The sequence below is a fragment of the Chenopodium album genome, chromosome 4 (assembly GCF_948465745.1).
Source record: "Chenopodium album chromosome 4, dcCheAlbu1.1, whole genome shotgun sequence".
In the NCBI taxonomy this organism is placed as follows: Eukaryota; Viridiplantae; Streptophyta; class Magnoliopsida; order Caryophyllales; family Amaranthaceae; genus Chenopodium; species Chenopodium album.
Window position 1 is genome coordinate 17,285,689 of NC_137837.1, and position 15,291 is coordinate 17,300,979.

At 33.2% G+C, this 15,291-nt stretch overlaps 2 protein-coding genes across 3 annotated transcripts; both read left to right on the forward strand.

Annotated features, from left to right (window-relative positions):
* Nucleotides 1–1,253: 1,253 nt before the first annotated feature.
* Nucleotides 1,254–5,313, forward strand: LOC145628986 (phytoene synthase 2, chloroplastic). Its single transcript, XM_081681442.1, has 7 exons — nt 1,254–1,565; nt 2,050–2,601; nt 2,733–2,783; nt 3,198–3,370; nt 3,700–3,935; nt 4,500–4,692; nt 5,020–5,313. The coding sequence occupies exons 2-7, from the start codon at nt 2,175–2,177 to the stop codon at nt 5,194–5,196; spliced, it is 1,257 nt and encodes a 418-aa protein (XP_081537568.1). The 5' UTR covers nt 1,254–1,565; nt 2,050–2,174; the 3' UTR covers nt 5,197–5,313.
* A 2,642-nt stretch (nt 5,314–7,955) lies between these two features.
* LOC145628987 (ALA-interacting subunit 5-like) lies at nt 7,956–14,438 on the forward strand. 2 transcript variants are annotated; one of them, XM_081681444.1, is made up of 9 exons: nt 7,956–8,085; nt 8,640–8,728; nt 10,638–10,696; nt 11,849–11,923; nt 12,009–12,125; nt 12,644–12,714; nt 13,097–13,403; nt 13,586–13,875; nt 14,231–14,438. In XM_081681444.1, exons 1-9 carry the CDS (start codon nt 8,039–8,041, stop codon nt 14,292–14,294), a joined length of 1,119 nt encoding a protein of 372 aa, XP_081537570.1. In that variant the 5' UTR covers nt 7,956–8,038; the 3' UTR covers nt 14,295–14,438. The 2 variants fall into 2 exon arrangements, with proteins under 2 accessions (XP_081537570.1, XP_081537571.1); XM_081681445.1 differs by lacking the exon at nt 7,956–8,085 and adding an exon at nt 8,216–8,558.
* Nucleotides 14,439–15,291: the final 853 nt, after the last annotated feature.

Sequence of the window (15,291 nt, forward strand, 5' to 3'; positions counted from 1 at the left end):
CTTTTGAGCTTCTGGGCAGAGCAGAGCAGATTGAAGCAGATCAAAGCTGATTTTATTATTATTACTAGTTTTGTGCCCGTGCGATGCCCGGGTTGTTTATTGAATTTTAAGATAATTTTTAATCTATATGCCAAATTTTAAAACATAAGACAAAATAAGTTAGGAATTGATGTGCTTTTGTGATGATTTAAACTATATAGTAGACATGTAATGACTAATAATAATAACATTGGTGAAAAACATTTCTTGACCCGTAACCTGTAATAATGACCCTGTCCGGAATGACTCGTGACCCGACCCGATTGACAGGTCTACACACAGTAATAAAATTATATTAGATTGTAAAATATGTTGTTTTAATTGATTAGAATATATTATAAATAATGGATGTGGTGCATTTTGAGCTAATTCCTTCGCTCCAAAAAATACTATGATACAAAAAATAAATTATATGATAATTTAGGAGTGTTATAATTTTTTTTTAATAAAATAATAATTTAATTTGTACATATGAAATATTGGTACTTTATCGAAAATAAAACTATAAATTAACAATTTTATCCTAAAATTCTATTCAAATTTGATTGAAATTAGAATTCTAAATTAACTTTTTTTATTTTACAAATTGAATTCTATATAACTCTATCCTACGTGGCGCGACACTTGGCGAAAAGTTGGAACGCCAAGTGTCGCTATCTCGTCGTCTGGCTAAAAGTTTAGCTTTATATATTAGTATTATTTTTAATCATAGCAGGGCAAATCAGATTGAAGCAGAGCAGCTCTAAAGAACGGGGCTTTATTCGATAGGATTTGAACCCTAAATCTCTAGGAATTAAGATAAGAGCCTTACCAAATAAATTAAGAATTTGTTAGTTAACATGGGTGTAATTACCTCCACTTATAAGTTATTACAACGCACCAAAAACAGTAGGCCATTATGGAATTTAGTAACTTACCGAACAAAACAAAAGTGTACTGTAATTTTGTCATAACACTAATGGGCAAGTGTGCGACCATTTAAGCTATGCACCCAACATTTGTTTGTTAAGCACTAGTGCTACTTGTTCTCACATCATCCAAGTCTCAATCTGAATTTTCTGACCCGGTTTAACCAATTTGGACCGTATAATTGCAAAATTTTACAATAGTAGGAACTGACAAAAAAAATGAAAAAAAAAAAAAACAAAAATGAAAAAAAAAAAAAAAAAAAGCCCAAAAAAAAAACAAAATAAATAAATAAAGATGCTACTTCAACTGGCATCATCAAGCTGTGGTGGAGAGAGAAGAGAGGTGGAGCACATCATAAACTCCCTTCTCTATTTTCCTTACTTGTATAACAAAAAACCCATCAAATAAATCTTCACATTGTTCATTATATATATCCCAATTTCCTATTTTTCCCAGAAATTTGATTTCATCAACAATTTCAAAATCAAAGTAAGTGGGATTGTTTTTGTTTAGTGGGTTGAATTCTTGAAGAAAAAGCGAAAAATACCCAGGAATTTTTGTGGGTGAATTTGCTACAATTTGCCGATATTTTTTAATCCCCCATTGAAAATATTAAGGTTGGTTTAGCTCATTTTTATTCTTCTTAATTACTGCATTTTATTTATTTTGATTATTTATAATTGATTTTGTTGGGTTTTGGGAGTTGAGTGTTTTGGCTGTGTCATGTGTGTTTTTAGCTTTTTTGGAATAATGAAAATTTGTGCAGTGGGTCAAGCATACCTAAGATGGAAATTATCTTGGTAATCTTTGTATTAAAAAATTGCATTAGCAATAAATTAATCAAAATTATTCAACCCGTTTACCTTATTAAGCAATATGGTCCATGCATGTTAATTTATTTATGAAATCTTATCTTATGATTCATACTTGTCTTTCATAAAGTATAAATATTTTATGTTAATCTTATTTTGTTTAAGATTTTGTAGTGATGGGTATCCTATGATATGTTACTAGTGAAGTGGGTTTTCTGTTGTAATTAAAAATGTGTTAAGTATGATTTTAATGGTGTGTTTTTGCCTACTTTTACATTTTTATTTGCAGAAAGTTGAAAAGGGTTTGCCTTTTGAAGATTGATAAATTCATAGTATTGATAAGATTGTGCATGTAAAAAGGAGGAGAATATACTAAGTTGTTATTGGTTTTGATTTGATAAGAAGAACAACACAATGCCTCTTACTTTACTATGGGTAGTGTCTCCAACCACAGAGGTGTACAGTGGGTTTGGAGTAGCAGAATCACTAGTTAGTCGTTCGATTTCGAATGGGAAATCAAAGAAGATGTGTAAAAAGCAAGAGAGTTGGAATTCTTGGACATATAATGTTGCAAAACATCAAAAGAGGAGTGGATTCCCGGTGCTTTCGAGCATGGTAGCGAATCCAACCGGAGAAATGGCGGTTTTGTCATCTGAACAAAGGGTGTATGATGTGGTGTTGAAGCAGGCGGCGTTGGTAAATAGGGAGTTGAGGTCGCGTGATGATCTTGATGTTGATGTGAAGCCTGATATTGTTGTCCCTGGGACTTTATCCTTGCTTAATGAGGCTTATGATCGGTGTGGTGAAGTTTGTGCCGAGTATGCCAAGACGTTTTACTTGGGTAGGTTTTTGCTCCTCCTTTGTAGGACTAAGATTGCTTAGAGGTGTTTAAAGGAAAAAGACACAATTAGTTATGTATGATTGTTTTTGGGTATGATTCTGACTTTGTTAGCACTGTTGTTATTTTAACAGGAACTCAGCTTATGACCCCTGCGAGGCGAAAGGCTATCTGGGCAATATATGGTAAGCAAGTGGTTGTTTTGATAAGTTCAACTACTAATTTTAAAACCCTGTCTGTAATTGTCTAATTGACCTGATTTCAAACTCTATATGTCTGTTTATGCTAACTAATCGCTTTAATTACGTGGAAACAATATAATATGTCGAATCTTTTGTCTGTTTTGTGCTGAAGCACATGATAGCCAGGAAGGTTGACTGTAGTTGAATTGGATGAAACCATGAAATTTTAATTATTAAAATTGCTGTGTTGTTTATTTAACAAAGATGGTGAAGATTCATTTGATGCAGAAAATGTTTCTTTAACTTGGGGTTTTGACAAATGGAAGCCATGTGATTGTTTCCCTCCAGAAGAAGGAAAATATAAGAAATGAGATATCAGGCAATCTTATATACTTACTATTATACTTGTTTGTGCAGTATGGTGTAGGAGGACCGATGAGCTTGTTGATGGGCCAAATGCTTCACACATAACACCTACTGCTTTGGATAGGTGGGAGACAAGGTTGGAAGACCTTTTCAGAGGTCGTCCCTTTGATATGCTTGATGCTGCCTTATCTGACACTGTCACCAAATTTCCTATTGATATCCAGGTTTGCCGTTAATTTATTATACATGCAGTTTATGAGTTATTATTTTCATGATTTGAATAAAAATGCTTGAGCGCGTTACTTCTATGTACTTGTAATATGTCTGAAAGATTGGGGAAAGGTAGAATTGAGCTGTGGTTTTATCAGCTCATGACATTCAATAGTAGAAGCCTGTTCAGTTGTTTACATTTAAGAATTGCGATTCACAAAAATACTAATTCTGATATTTGTTTTGGGAAAAGACTCAATCAGGAGACTTGTTTTTGAGTCTCATAATATATTGTACTCCGTGTATTATTCAGTTATCCTGACTGTGTGTATTTGTTTGGCAGCCATTTAAAGACATGATTGAAGGAATGAGGATGGATCTTAGGAAGTCTAGATACAAGAACTTTGACGAGTTATACTTGTATTGCTATTATGTTGCTGGAACTGTTGGATTGATGAGTGTTCCTGTCATGGGTATAGCACCTGAATCAAAGGCGTCAACCGAAAGTGTCTACAACGCTGCATTAGCTTTAGGGATTGCAAATCAGCTCACTAATATTCTTCGAGATGTTGGAGAAGAGTAAGTGCAACTCAAATTTAAGTTATACTTCCTGTCATCTTCTTGGTAACTTTTCAATGATAAAATTTGATGTCTAATGTTGATTTGATTGCTGCATATAGTACGTGTCTTTCGGAAATAGGCATGTGCCGAATGTCACTGTTGAACAATTTTAAAATGGCTGTTGATCGAATGTACTTGTACCCTTTTCAATGATGTAATCATGTAATTGACTAGTTTAAAATATTATGTTACTTGGGCTTGGGTATGGTGTCTGGTTTTTATCAAAGCATCAAACTCAGCTATTTGATAAAGAATTTCCATGTTTTTGGTCCCATATGAAGTGTCAAGTGTACATAAACATGTCAAAAGTGTCAAGAATACTGCTTAGAAATATTGAATACATAAAGTAGTAACTAGGAATCATAGAGCTTTGATAATATCTTCCATGATAATTACTTCGTATATCTTTAAGCTCTATTGAAAATATTTCTTGAGATGCCTTCTTATCTATTATCAGTATTTGATTTATAAAATCAACTTTCATGCAACTACAGCACCTTACTTTGATTTTCCTTGGTTTAGTGCAAGGAGAGGACGGGTTTATTTGCCACAAGATGAATTGGCGCAGGCTGGTCTTTCAGATGAAGATATATTTGCAGGAAAGGTTACAGAAAAATGGAGGACTTTCATGAAGAAACAGATCAAGCGAGCCAGGATGTTCTTTGATGAAGCGGAGAATGGAGTTTCAGAACTTAGTTCAGCTAGCAGATGGCCGGTAAGCTTTCAAGAGCCTCGTATGTTTTAAAAATAATATTTTAATTGGCCTGAATAATCTCAAGGTACACCAGTTTCCTATATAAATCCACCTAATGATCTATGAGTATTCAGGAATAACTCCTAGTTTTGGCGGGCTTTTTCAATATAGTACGGAGTGTTATTGTGATATTATTTTTGGTTCTGTTGCATACAAAAGAGATTCCACTCCAAATTATTTTGAGTAGTTACCCCCAAAATGCTTGATTATACACATCACTTTTATAAACATGCACCGTGATTAGGAAGGGGAAAAACAGGACAAGTAGCTGATCTTAAATAATTTCAGGTTTGGGCATCATTGCTTCTGTATCGTCAAATACTGGATGAGATCGAAGCTAACGATTACAACAACTTCACAAAGAGGGCTTATGTTGGCAAAGCCAAGAAGCTTCTATCTTTACCAATAGCTTATGCCAAGTCCATTGTGCCACCTCGATCAACTACCAACCTTGCAAAGGCGTAGAGTTCAAGCAAACAAGTAATGATCAGAGTAGTGGATTACATTGTAAAGCTTGAGATATGTATATACACTGAAAATACCTATATTCATAAATGCTATGAAAATTCTTTAGAACCGGTACCAGTAAACTTGACATATTTTTGTTGGAAACCATCGTCAAGCTTGTACTTAATCTTGTGTTAGGATTAAAAGGGCGCCGACAACAGATTTGTAGGTTGTTCGTGATGCGAAGAGTGTTTCTCAACAATTGTAACAAAGATGAGAAACATTTCCCATTTTGACAAGATGATATAAGAATTGAAAAAAAAAAAAAGTGAAGAGGAAATTCATTTCATTGTTTCTATGCCCCAATTTTGCTAACCATTAATGTAAGTTAATTTGTTATTTGGTCAGTTGTATTGGCCTATCCAAACAAAAGTAAGACAACAAACTCAACATAATGTGCGTTTGGACTAAGCTATGCGCTAACATTTTTATTTTGATGTTTCAATAGTCACAAGGGTAAGTGATAAAATCGAGAGAGAAGCTTTAACCAATTGAGCTATTCCTCACTTTTTATAAACTAACAATTTGAGGTGGTGAGAAGAAAGTAATCAATTTACTATATATTCAAGGTAAATGACTTCCCCATTTGAGCCCATCAAGTTCAGGCCCATTGGTAAAGTCCAACATGGGTCCAAAGGTCCATTTGCTCAATTCTTACATAGACCCTGGTCCACCTATCCTATGTGGACCAAGCATTAAACACACTCTTCTCTTAATTAAACACAGATTTACCTTATTCTTCAAATCCAACCATCTTAATTTTTTTTCCCCCTTCTTTATAAGATCACTCTTCCCTATTTAATCTGATTTTTTTTACTTTTTTTTCGATCATAATTTAGATCCACAACAATGTCTAGATCAAATAAATCATCAACATGATCTCTTCTTTTTCTTTTTTTTTCCTCCTTAATTTCACTCTTCTTAACTTCCTCTCTCTTCTTCTTAACATTTTCTTGCCTTTTCTGAACTTTCTTCTTTTGAGACTCTTTCTTAGCCTTCTTTTGAGCTTCCTTTTTAGCTTGATTTTCAGTCTCCTTTTGACTTTCCTTTTTAGCTTGATTCTCAGCCTCCTTTTGAGCTTGATTCTCAGCTTCTTAGATTAGTGTTGGGTGGTGGATTTGGGTTGAAGTTCAGATTGGTTGCTGTAATAAAACTAATGCTTCTTGGATTAAAAAATAACAATATCAAAATTTGAACAGGAATCACAAATTATATGAAATAAAACCATAAAACATTTGAACAATAATAACAAATTATATGAACTAAAACCACAAAATATTTGAACATTGATCACAAATTATATGAACTAGAACCACAATATATTTGAACAGTAATCACGAATTATATGAACTAAAAACACAAAACATTTGAACTAATAAAATAAATGCTTCTTAGTTTAAAAAATAACAATATCAATTTTTGAACAGTAATCACGAAATATATGAACTAAAACCACAAAATATTTGAACGATAATCACAGATTATATGTACTAAAACCACAAATCATTTGAACAACAATTACGAATTATATGAACTAAAAACACGAAATATTTGAGCCTATGATTTACCCGGTTTCTCCATATTCTGAATGTTGCTTGTCTATCTCTTTTAAAATCTTTGGATCAACAATTGGACTTGTTATATCCAATTTCTTCTTCCTTTTGTTTCGGATTTGAGAAATTGTCTTATTCAAATAAATCAGGGTTTCACTTCATCATTTAATTTCAAAATTCAACAATTATATAGGGTTTTAATTTACTTACAATTGATCTTCATCACTATCAGAAGAATTTGGGTCCCTAAAAAATGTGAAAATTGTTCAAATATTATACCCAATTTACAAAAACTAAGAATGAAATTTTAACAAATTATAACAACTAGGAACGAGTAATTGCAAATTCAAAGAAATTTAAAGAAAGTATAAGTTCAAAAATTTTATTTACCTTTCTGCATTGTTTTCTTGCTTTTCATCCATGGCTATCCTTGAATTTTCAGAGGAGAGAGAAACGAGAATTTTTCGTAGTGTTTGTGTTGATGGCTATTAGTTCAGAATTTATTATGTCAGAGTGTTGTTGGAGTGGAAAGAAAGAAAGGAGAGGTTGGGCCGCTTTATTTGTAATGTGTTTGTGATGATGGATTGTGGTATTTGGGCTAGTGGTCCACCTATTTTAGATGGACCAAGGTCTACCATAGACCTATTGGGCTCAACCAAGGTTAGTGAGTATAAGAGGCCAAAGTATTGGGCTTCTCCAACAGCTCGGGTACACAGTCCAAGTGACACCTTCATCATTGGTGGAGCTACTATACTATTGGATGTTAGTTAGAGTGCTATATCTCTCATAGGTTGCACTTGACCTTATGGGGTAACCACCACAACCAACACAACCACATCTACTTGGTAAGCATTGAAAAAGAATTGGATGGATCTCATATAATGGAAGCAAAAGTAGATGAACGAATCAAAAAAATAATCCAAGAACATAACTCTTTAAATTTCGCTAATATAAGTTAGACATACAATCCGATCGCTAAATTGAACTATCAGAACTTAAACTCCAAGATATCCTCTACCTACTTTCATTGCGCGCTCCTCACACAACAAATTAGCTTTATCTACGTCCTATCAGTCTGTCTCAGGACCATCCAATTCTTATCAACCCATTAAAGGCCTCTATTTGCCTAAAGAATCTAATTGAGATATGCTATTTGTCATATTATCATTTCAATTTTATAATATTTCGTACTAAGTTTGTGAAAAGATGAGATATTGGCATTGCCCATGACCAAGCAATAAACACCTATGCACACCTTCCATTATACAAGCAAATTTTTTAAAAATTACAATGTGTAAGTTGTCTATACATTTTATCTTCCAAGGTTTTAACTTACTATTCATACTATTTCTCCTCTAATTCTCAAATTTAGCATATTTCGTAACATTACGTTTTGTTTGCGGTTGACCACACCATGTACTCGTTTGTAACATAGCAAAGTAACCTTTATAACACTGAGTAACCCCATAATATTAACTAAAAAATCGTTATAACACTAATCGAGTAACTCTTATAACAAAACGAAATAAGCCACAAGTGGATTAAGTTTAGAAAAATTGTGGAGAGAAAAGAGGGATAGTTAGTTGTCATGAGTGTAACCACCTTCTGCCTTTTGAGTTTATTCATGGCGCTTGCGACACCTAACAATCTGCCACTTCTTCCAAATATGGAAAATGCTGTCAAAACTCTAATTCTACCCAATTGAGATCCCCTTTTTCCCCAATTTTTAATAACCCCTCTTCTCCAAACAATCAACATTTTAATAAGGTTTGAATTTAATCATCAATTTTGTTTTTATCCCATTTTCATTTTATTATTTTGGTATAATAATTGTTAATTTAATTACAGATATTGGTGGGAAATGAGTTCTTCTGGGGCAGGTCGCAAGGAAGGGGGTTCCGAGTCTTCCCATAAAAAGAACTCCAAACGGCCTAAATGTAAGCTTCTTCAATTCTTCTCTGTTTTTATTTTTATTTTATTTAATTATTTTCAAAATAAATTAAATATTGTGATGTTTTGTTGTATACCCTTGTTTCTATTTACAAAGATTTGCTTGAGATATAATTTTTAATTTTTTTGGGTGTAGTTATAAGTTGATTACTATAATTGAAGATAAATTATTGCAATTTGTATCCAGATATTAAGAGTTCAGATTATAAAAATGTGGGTTGGAATTTTTTCATTTACATAATTTTGTTATTATTGATTGTTGCAAAGACGGTAGAAAATTAAGCTAGGTGACATCCACGTTAAAAAAAAAAAAACTTGTTAGTGGGGTATAATTTCTTGTGTAAATTTGTTAGTTTTTAGGATCTAACTCTGCTATCATCTTGATAACACTGCTTACAGCCTAAGCATTGGATTGAAGACACCAACAATGATGGGGATATGGAAACCTATGCACATTTACGGTCTGCTTAGTAAGGGGTAATAAATGGTCGTAGTGACAACTAATTTGTACATAAATTTGTAAAGAAATTCTTAGGTCATTCCCACGGTAATGCTACTTTACCTAAAAGGCTAAAAGTATCTCATTTTCATTACCACTTTTGTGGGGCGTTTGGTAGGAGGGATGAGATTAAGTGGGATAAGAAGGTGGGATAAAAAGGTGAAATTAATAGATGAGATAAGGATAAAAATATTGTATTCCATTGTTTGGTATGAGGTGGGATTAGATTGGAATAACTAATAAAAATACAAAAATACCCTTACTATCCTTTCTTCACCCTTTTTTCTCTTTCATTAAGGGTAATAATGTCTTTTACCCATTAAATTTAGTCCCCATCGGCCCATCCCTTATACCACCTCCCTTAGTTACTAATTTGGAGGGATAACTCCCTTTTTTATCCACATCCTATCCCCCTTCATAATTCCCATCCCTCTAAACAAACAAAAGACTTGTTTAATCCCTCCTCTTTTATCCTATTGCCCCTCTTTTATCCCTCTAAACAAACACCCCCTTGGGGAATGTATGGAGTAGTAATGGAAACTTACGAAAAAAGTAATGGTTTGGGAGTGGAGTTGTATTTCCAAAGATATTTCGCAAAATTACACTTAATATTTATTCCTATTACTACCATTTAGTACCACCCACCCAATGGATCGTTAGTGGGAGGCAAATATGAGATGTTACAAACTATCAATATGAACGGCATCTTTCTTCATGATCATGGAAGAGGATAGCAAAGAAAGTTCTTCTGAAGAGAGAATATCATAACTGAATGTTACCTTATTAATGTATTAAAAGTTTTGTTCAAAGGAAGGATTGGATGTTTATAATCTCTTGCTCATATTAATGAAACTTTAAACAATCAGCTCTTTCAATTGATTGTAAATGGAGAATTTACGGAGCCTTAACCCAATGGTGCTGATCATTGGAGAAAATGCGAGCTTTGTCACCTTGTTATACTTGAAATGCAAATCAAATGGCAATTATCTAATTAAGTCAACAAAAATGCTCAGTTAACCCTTGTTGATTTTATTTATTATGAAAATGCCATGCCGATTGAGTAATTTTGTTGACCTAATTACTAAGATCGCCTCTTGATTTACAGTTTTCGATTATTATGGTGACAATCTGGACTGCCTTAGAGATTTTTCATGAATGATCTACCTTACATTTTGACAATTTTTCCCACAGGGAAAGAAGCATATACATCAATTGTTGGATTGTTTTCAAAATTGGAAAGTTTTATTATCTATAATTCTATACACATTCTTGTGTGCATACATTCCTATTTTATAATGCTTGGTGTGTGAAGTTTATGGCTGTATTTCTAGGTCAATAATATGGTTTAAGGTGAGCATTGGTCTGTGATGGAGCCTAATGTGTTCAGTTTATTGCAGATTCTAGGTTCACGCAACAAGAGCTTCCAGCATGCAAACCTATTCTAACACCACCATGGGTAAATAGTCACTGAGTTAGGCTTCTTCTGTTGATTTCCTCACCTATACACCCACACCCATAGTCCTATACCCATGCATAGCGATATAATCTGTGTAACATCAGTATTTTAAGGTTTAGTGAGTCTTAAAAGAGTATCCTGTGCCTTTAATTTTCGTGTTTAGTGCCAACGTACCATCAACTTTTTGCAAGTCCATTATTGAGACTGGTATATGCTGTTGTTTAGTGTGTCTATTGAAGATATTTAGTATGACCTAGTTAATTAATGCTAATCATCAAAATTGATTTTGTGGTGATCTGTTTGCCTTAAGATAAAATGATACTTAATTACATATACCATCAAATGCATCAAAATATTATCATGGATTTAATCTTCAGGTATCACTCAATTCATTATACAAAATTCTAGAACAAGTAACTAGTATTGGACTGTGTACTTTTGTATTCATTAGAAAAGTGTGCATTGCTCGGTTCAATCTGTAAAATGCATTCTTTTATTACTGAAGCGTATATGTTAGATGATAAAAGAATCAAGCATAAAGCACCAAGCTGAAAATGATTGGATTTAAAGAGCATTGAGAGCATGATAGTCTAAATATTATGTTTAAAGCTCATAGGTTGCAGCTCCTAATTCATAATTGTGAACCAGTCATTGTATAATGAATGAACATAGAAAGAAAGAAGATCAATATGACTAATACTTTCACAAGTTAGAATAGTTTCCTTTTTTTTTTTTTTTTTTTTTTTTTTTTTTTTTTTTTTTTTTTAATAATCATATATCAAATGTTGATCACTCTTATATGTGGTTAATCTATTTATCCTTGTATTGTTTCTTCAACTAAAATTTGTGGTTTGGCTCCTGATATTTTCAAAATGTTAGCAATACTATCCTAGATAGTGAATTTCTAAGCTTTACGTGTGCTCTGTGTAACCAAATTCGAAGCTTTACCTATGATATGTCCTAAGTAAGCTTGCTCATTTAATTTGAATGAAAACTTGAACTGAAACTCCTATGCATTGATAATGCTGTCAAAGACTCATCTAGCTGTTTAGCTGCAGAACTAGTTTTAATAATGCAATGGCTATCACTTTCTAAATTTATGTTTTTTAATTTACTATATTTCTTTGAATTTTCTGTTAACGTTTCTTTCAGGTTATAGCAATATTTGTTGCTGTTGGAATTATCTTTATTCCTATTGGGCTTGTTTCTTTGTCTGCGTCAGAACACGTATGTTTAAACCATATAATTAATTAAATGCTTAAGCTTATTAATCAACATGATAAATGACATTGGGCTCCTTTTGGTTTAACAGGTTGTGGAGATTGAGCAGCAATATGATGCAGATTGTATTCCTACTGATTATAGAAATGATAAAGTTGGCTATATTCAGAGTGTTACCACTAACAAAACCTGTATTTTAAGATTGACTGTAAGTCAAATCTCTTGATTTATATGTTATACTTAAACTGGTGCTTTGTGATGTCTGTGCCCTTGATCTCCACTTTCTGTTTTTACTATTGGTTTTTAGATGCAGAATAAATCATCATTTTACAGTTAGATTGCAAAATGATTGCTCTTGATGCAAACAATTCGTAAATGTTGATCAATAAGCCTTATAAATCCCTTCATTCTGGAGTGTTCGAATTAACTTTTGACCAAGATTGTGAAAAGTTTATTGACTTTACAAGAGTGGTACACTGAAACATAGAGTGAAAATGTTCATTTAGGACACTTAATTTGTATCTTACCAAAGATTGTAGTTCAATCATGACTCCATGGAATCATTCAAATTGATATGCTAAAGTATTATAAAATTATATGGTTTTGAAGAATTGAATAGCATAGCCAATGGCTTAATTGGTTTTCATTGGTGTGTAACAACATGAACAGTCTTGTTTATGTCTATCATTAACAACTTTCTCTGAACCGCATTTGGACATTTTTCAGGTTCCAAAGCAAATGAAAAGTCCTATTTATGTTTATTATCAGCTTGAGAACTTCTATCAAAACCATCGTCGGTAAGTTTGATACGAAATAGAGGAAAGAGTATATTGGTTAGTCCTTTGATCTTAGCAGCAGAAACATCATTTTTGTTTATCATTTAAACTTTGATACGGAACCATTCCTTAATTTAGCAAGATGACGTTTCATGTCTGAGCTTTACAATGTTATCAACAATTGGAATCATTCGAGGTTTCTTATTAGATGCCATTTACCATGATTCGATTTGTTTTAATGTTACTAATAATTCCACTAAATCTTACAAGTAGCAATGTCAAATTGCTAAATTATAGCTCAACATTGAAATATACATCACATATTTGCTAGTGTTTTTTGTTGAGATCCATGAAAATTCTGACTAAAGTTCATATCAGCTATATCATAGAGCCTTTGTTTCAGATATGTAAAAAGCAGAAATGACAAACAATTGAGAAGCAAGGCTCATGAACAGTCAACGAGTGGATGTGATCCAGAAGCAACCTTGGCCGGCCCAGACAAAGCTGTTATTGTTCCCTGTGGTCTTATTGCTTGGAGTTTGTTCAATGATACGTTCCAGTTTTCTTATGATTCAAAGTCGGTTGATGTAAACAAGAAAAATATAGCGTGGGATAGTGATCGTAAGCACAAGTTTGGATCTGATGTCTATCCCAAAAATTTTCAAAGCGGAGGCCTTATAGGGGGTGGCCAACTCAATGCCAGCATGCCTGTAATGTTGATTCTCATACTACCCTTTTTAACTTCTTATTAATATTTTTTAATCTATGCAGTGTGCTCTTAGTCCTCCATCAATAACACGGTGATCCAGTCATAATGCTCGTTCCCCTTTATGTTTCATGCTAAACATAAAATGTAAGTCTTATTAATATGATTTTTCTTCCTATCTTGCAGCTTAATGAACAAGAAAATCTTATTGTATGGATGCGAACCGCAGCACTTCCAACATTTAGGAAACTATATGGGAAAATAGAGCAGGATCTGTATGCTAATCAGGAGTTATCTATCACTGTACAGAATAATTACAATACATATAGTTTTGGAGGCAAAAAGAGTTTGGTCCTTTCTACTACAAGCTGGATTGGCGGGAAGAACGACTTCCTTGGTGTAGGATATCTCACTGTTGGTGGTCTGTCCTTATCATTTGCAGTAGGATTTATACTGGTTTATATCCTCAAGCCAAGGTCAGTGATAAATTTGATTATTAATTCTATTCTATCCTGAATTCTCTCCTTTTTTTTTGTCCGGGTGATACCAATAATACTTCCATGTTCTATCCTATTTCACTTTTCAATCTTGGCTTCCTTTACGCTATCATCTAATGCAGGGTTTTCTCGATAGTAATCCTATGGGAAAGGGTGGTAATTATTTTGGCACGACGAAATTATGTCTTTTCATGCTATACAAAATTCATCAGTTTGTCTGCTAAGATATGATACCACAGCAATATGAAATTGTCATTTGGAACTTTAGTATTATGTTTTCCACGTTTTCTTCTTATACAAACTGTTTAATGCTTGGATTTTGTGAATAATGCAGGACAATCGGAGATCCCTCGTATCTATCTTGGAACAGACATCCAGCAGGACACTTGACTACTTAATCAGTTCTGTTTCGCTACTCTATTTATTTATATTGGTTGCAAACTTTAGAGTATCTTAATGTTTCATCACATATCTGGTGTATGATTCTATATAATTTTTTTGTGAGATAATATATCTTATAATATATGTAAAATCATTCTTTTTGGAGGTTTTGTGGTCATCCTTTTGTGTCGTTAGCTAATATTTTTTGTATATAATTATGGTCTTAAAAGTTGAGGCATCACTGGGCATAGTTTGTTAGAGAGTATTTTATTTCCAGTGCAGCATTGAGTATTTGTTGATACAGAAATCTGATTATCTTGCTTGCTATTTTATTTGTTTTTATTTCATTTAAAATTTTTTTTTTGGCAAATTGACCCAACCACTCTAAATATAAATTGAGTATGTTGGGTGCAGTAAATTAAACAAGGAGAATTGAGATTCTACTGAATTTTTTTCAGGCATTTTTGACGTCAAACTGTATTCTTCATATAACTACCCCATTATTTGATCTAAAAGCAGAAATATTGACTGACTATAAGTAAGGGTGTGTTCTATGTTGGAAATATACTGGTGCAATCAAATAAATAATAACAAGAACAAGGAAATATATTACTTTGAATGTAGATCTCAATACGTTGTGACGCATTTTACGGCTGTCCTAGAAGCGTATTTTGCCACCATCGATACGAGGTTCTCAATGACGAACGCTCCCAAAGGTAAAACAATGATCCTTCAAATCCGTACCCCGAATGAAGGATTGGAATTATACCAAGAACTGCTCAGATCTCTTTGTGGAGTTTTAGGGTTTTTGGCTTTTGTTTGTAGGTGTATTTTGTGAATAATGAAAGGCTTCAATGACTTGATATATATAGGTTATGGAAAAAGAATCAAAATAAGGAAAAAAAATCCGGCCAAAAAACGCGTTCTCGAGCCCTTGCTCGGTCTGGCGCGATAAACACAATTCATAAACCTCGGTTTTAGGCTCCGCCGGTCAGCCAGGGCAAGTCCGCCCTA

Coding starts and splice junctions, on each gene's coding strand:
- LOC145628987 (XM_081681444.1), top strand. CDS start 8,039: ATGCACACCTTCCATTATACAAGCAAATTTTTTAAAAATTACAATGT. Junction 12,126..12,643: donor CCTGTATTTTAAGATTGACT/GTAAGTCAAATC, acceptor GACATTTTTCAG/GTTCCAAAGCAAATGAAAAG. Junction 13,404..13,585: donor AACTCAATGCCAGCATGCCT/GTAATGTTGATT, acceptor CCTATCTTGCAG/CTTAATGAACAAGAAAATCT.
- LOC145628986 (XM_081681442.1), top strand. CDS start 2,175: ATGCCTCTTACTTTACTATGGGTAGTGTCTCCAACCACAGAGGTGTAC. Junction 2,784..3,197: donor GGCTATCTGGGCAATATATG/GTAAGCAAGTGG, acceptor TTGTTTGTGCAG/TATGGTGTAGGAGGACCGAT. Junction 3,371..3,699: donor AATTTCCTATTGATATCCAG/GTTTGCCGTTAA, acceptor TTTGTTTGGCAG/CCATTTAAAGACATGATTGA.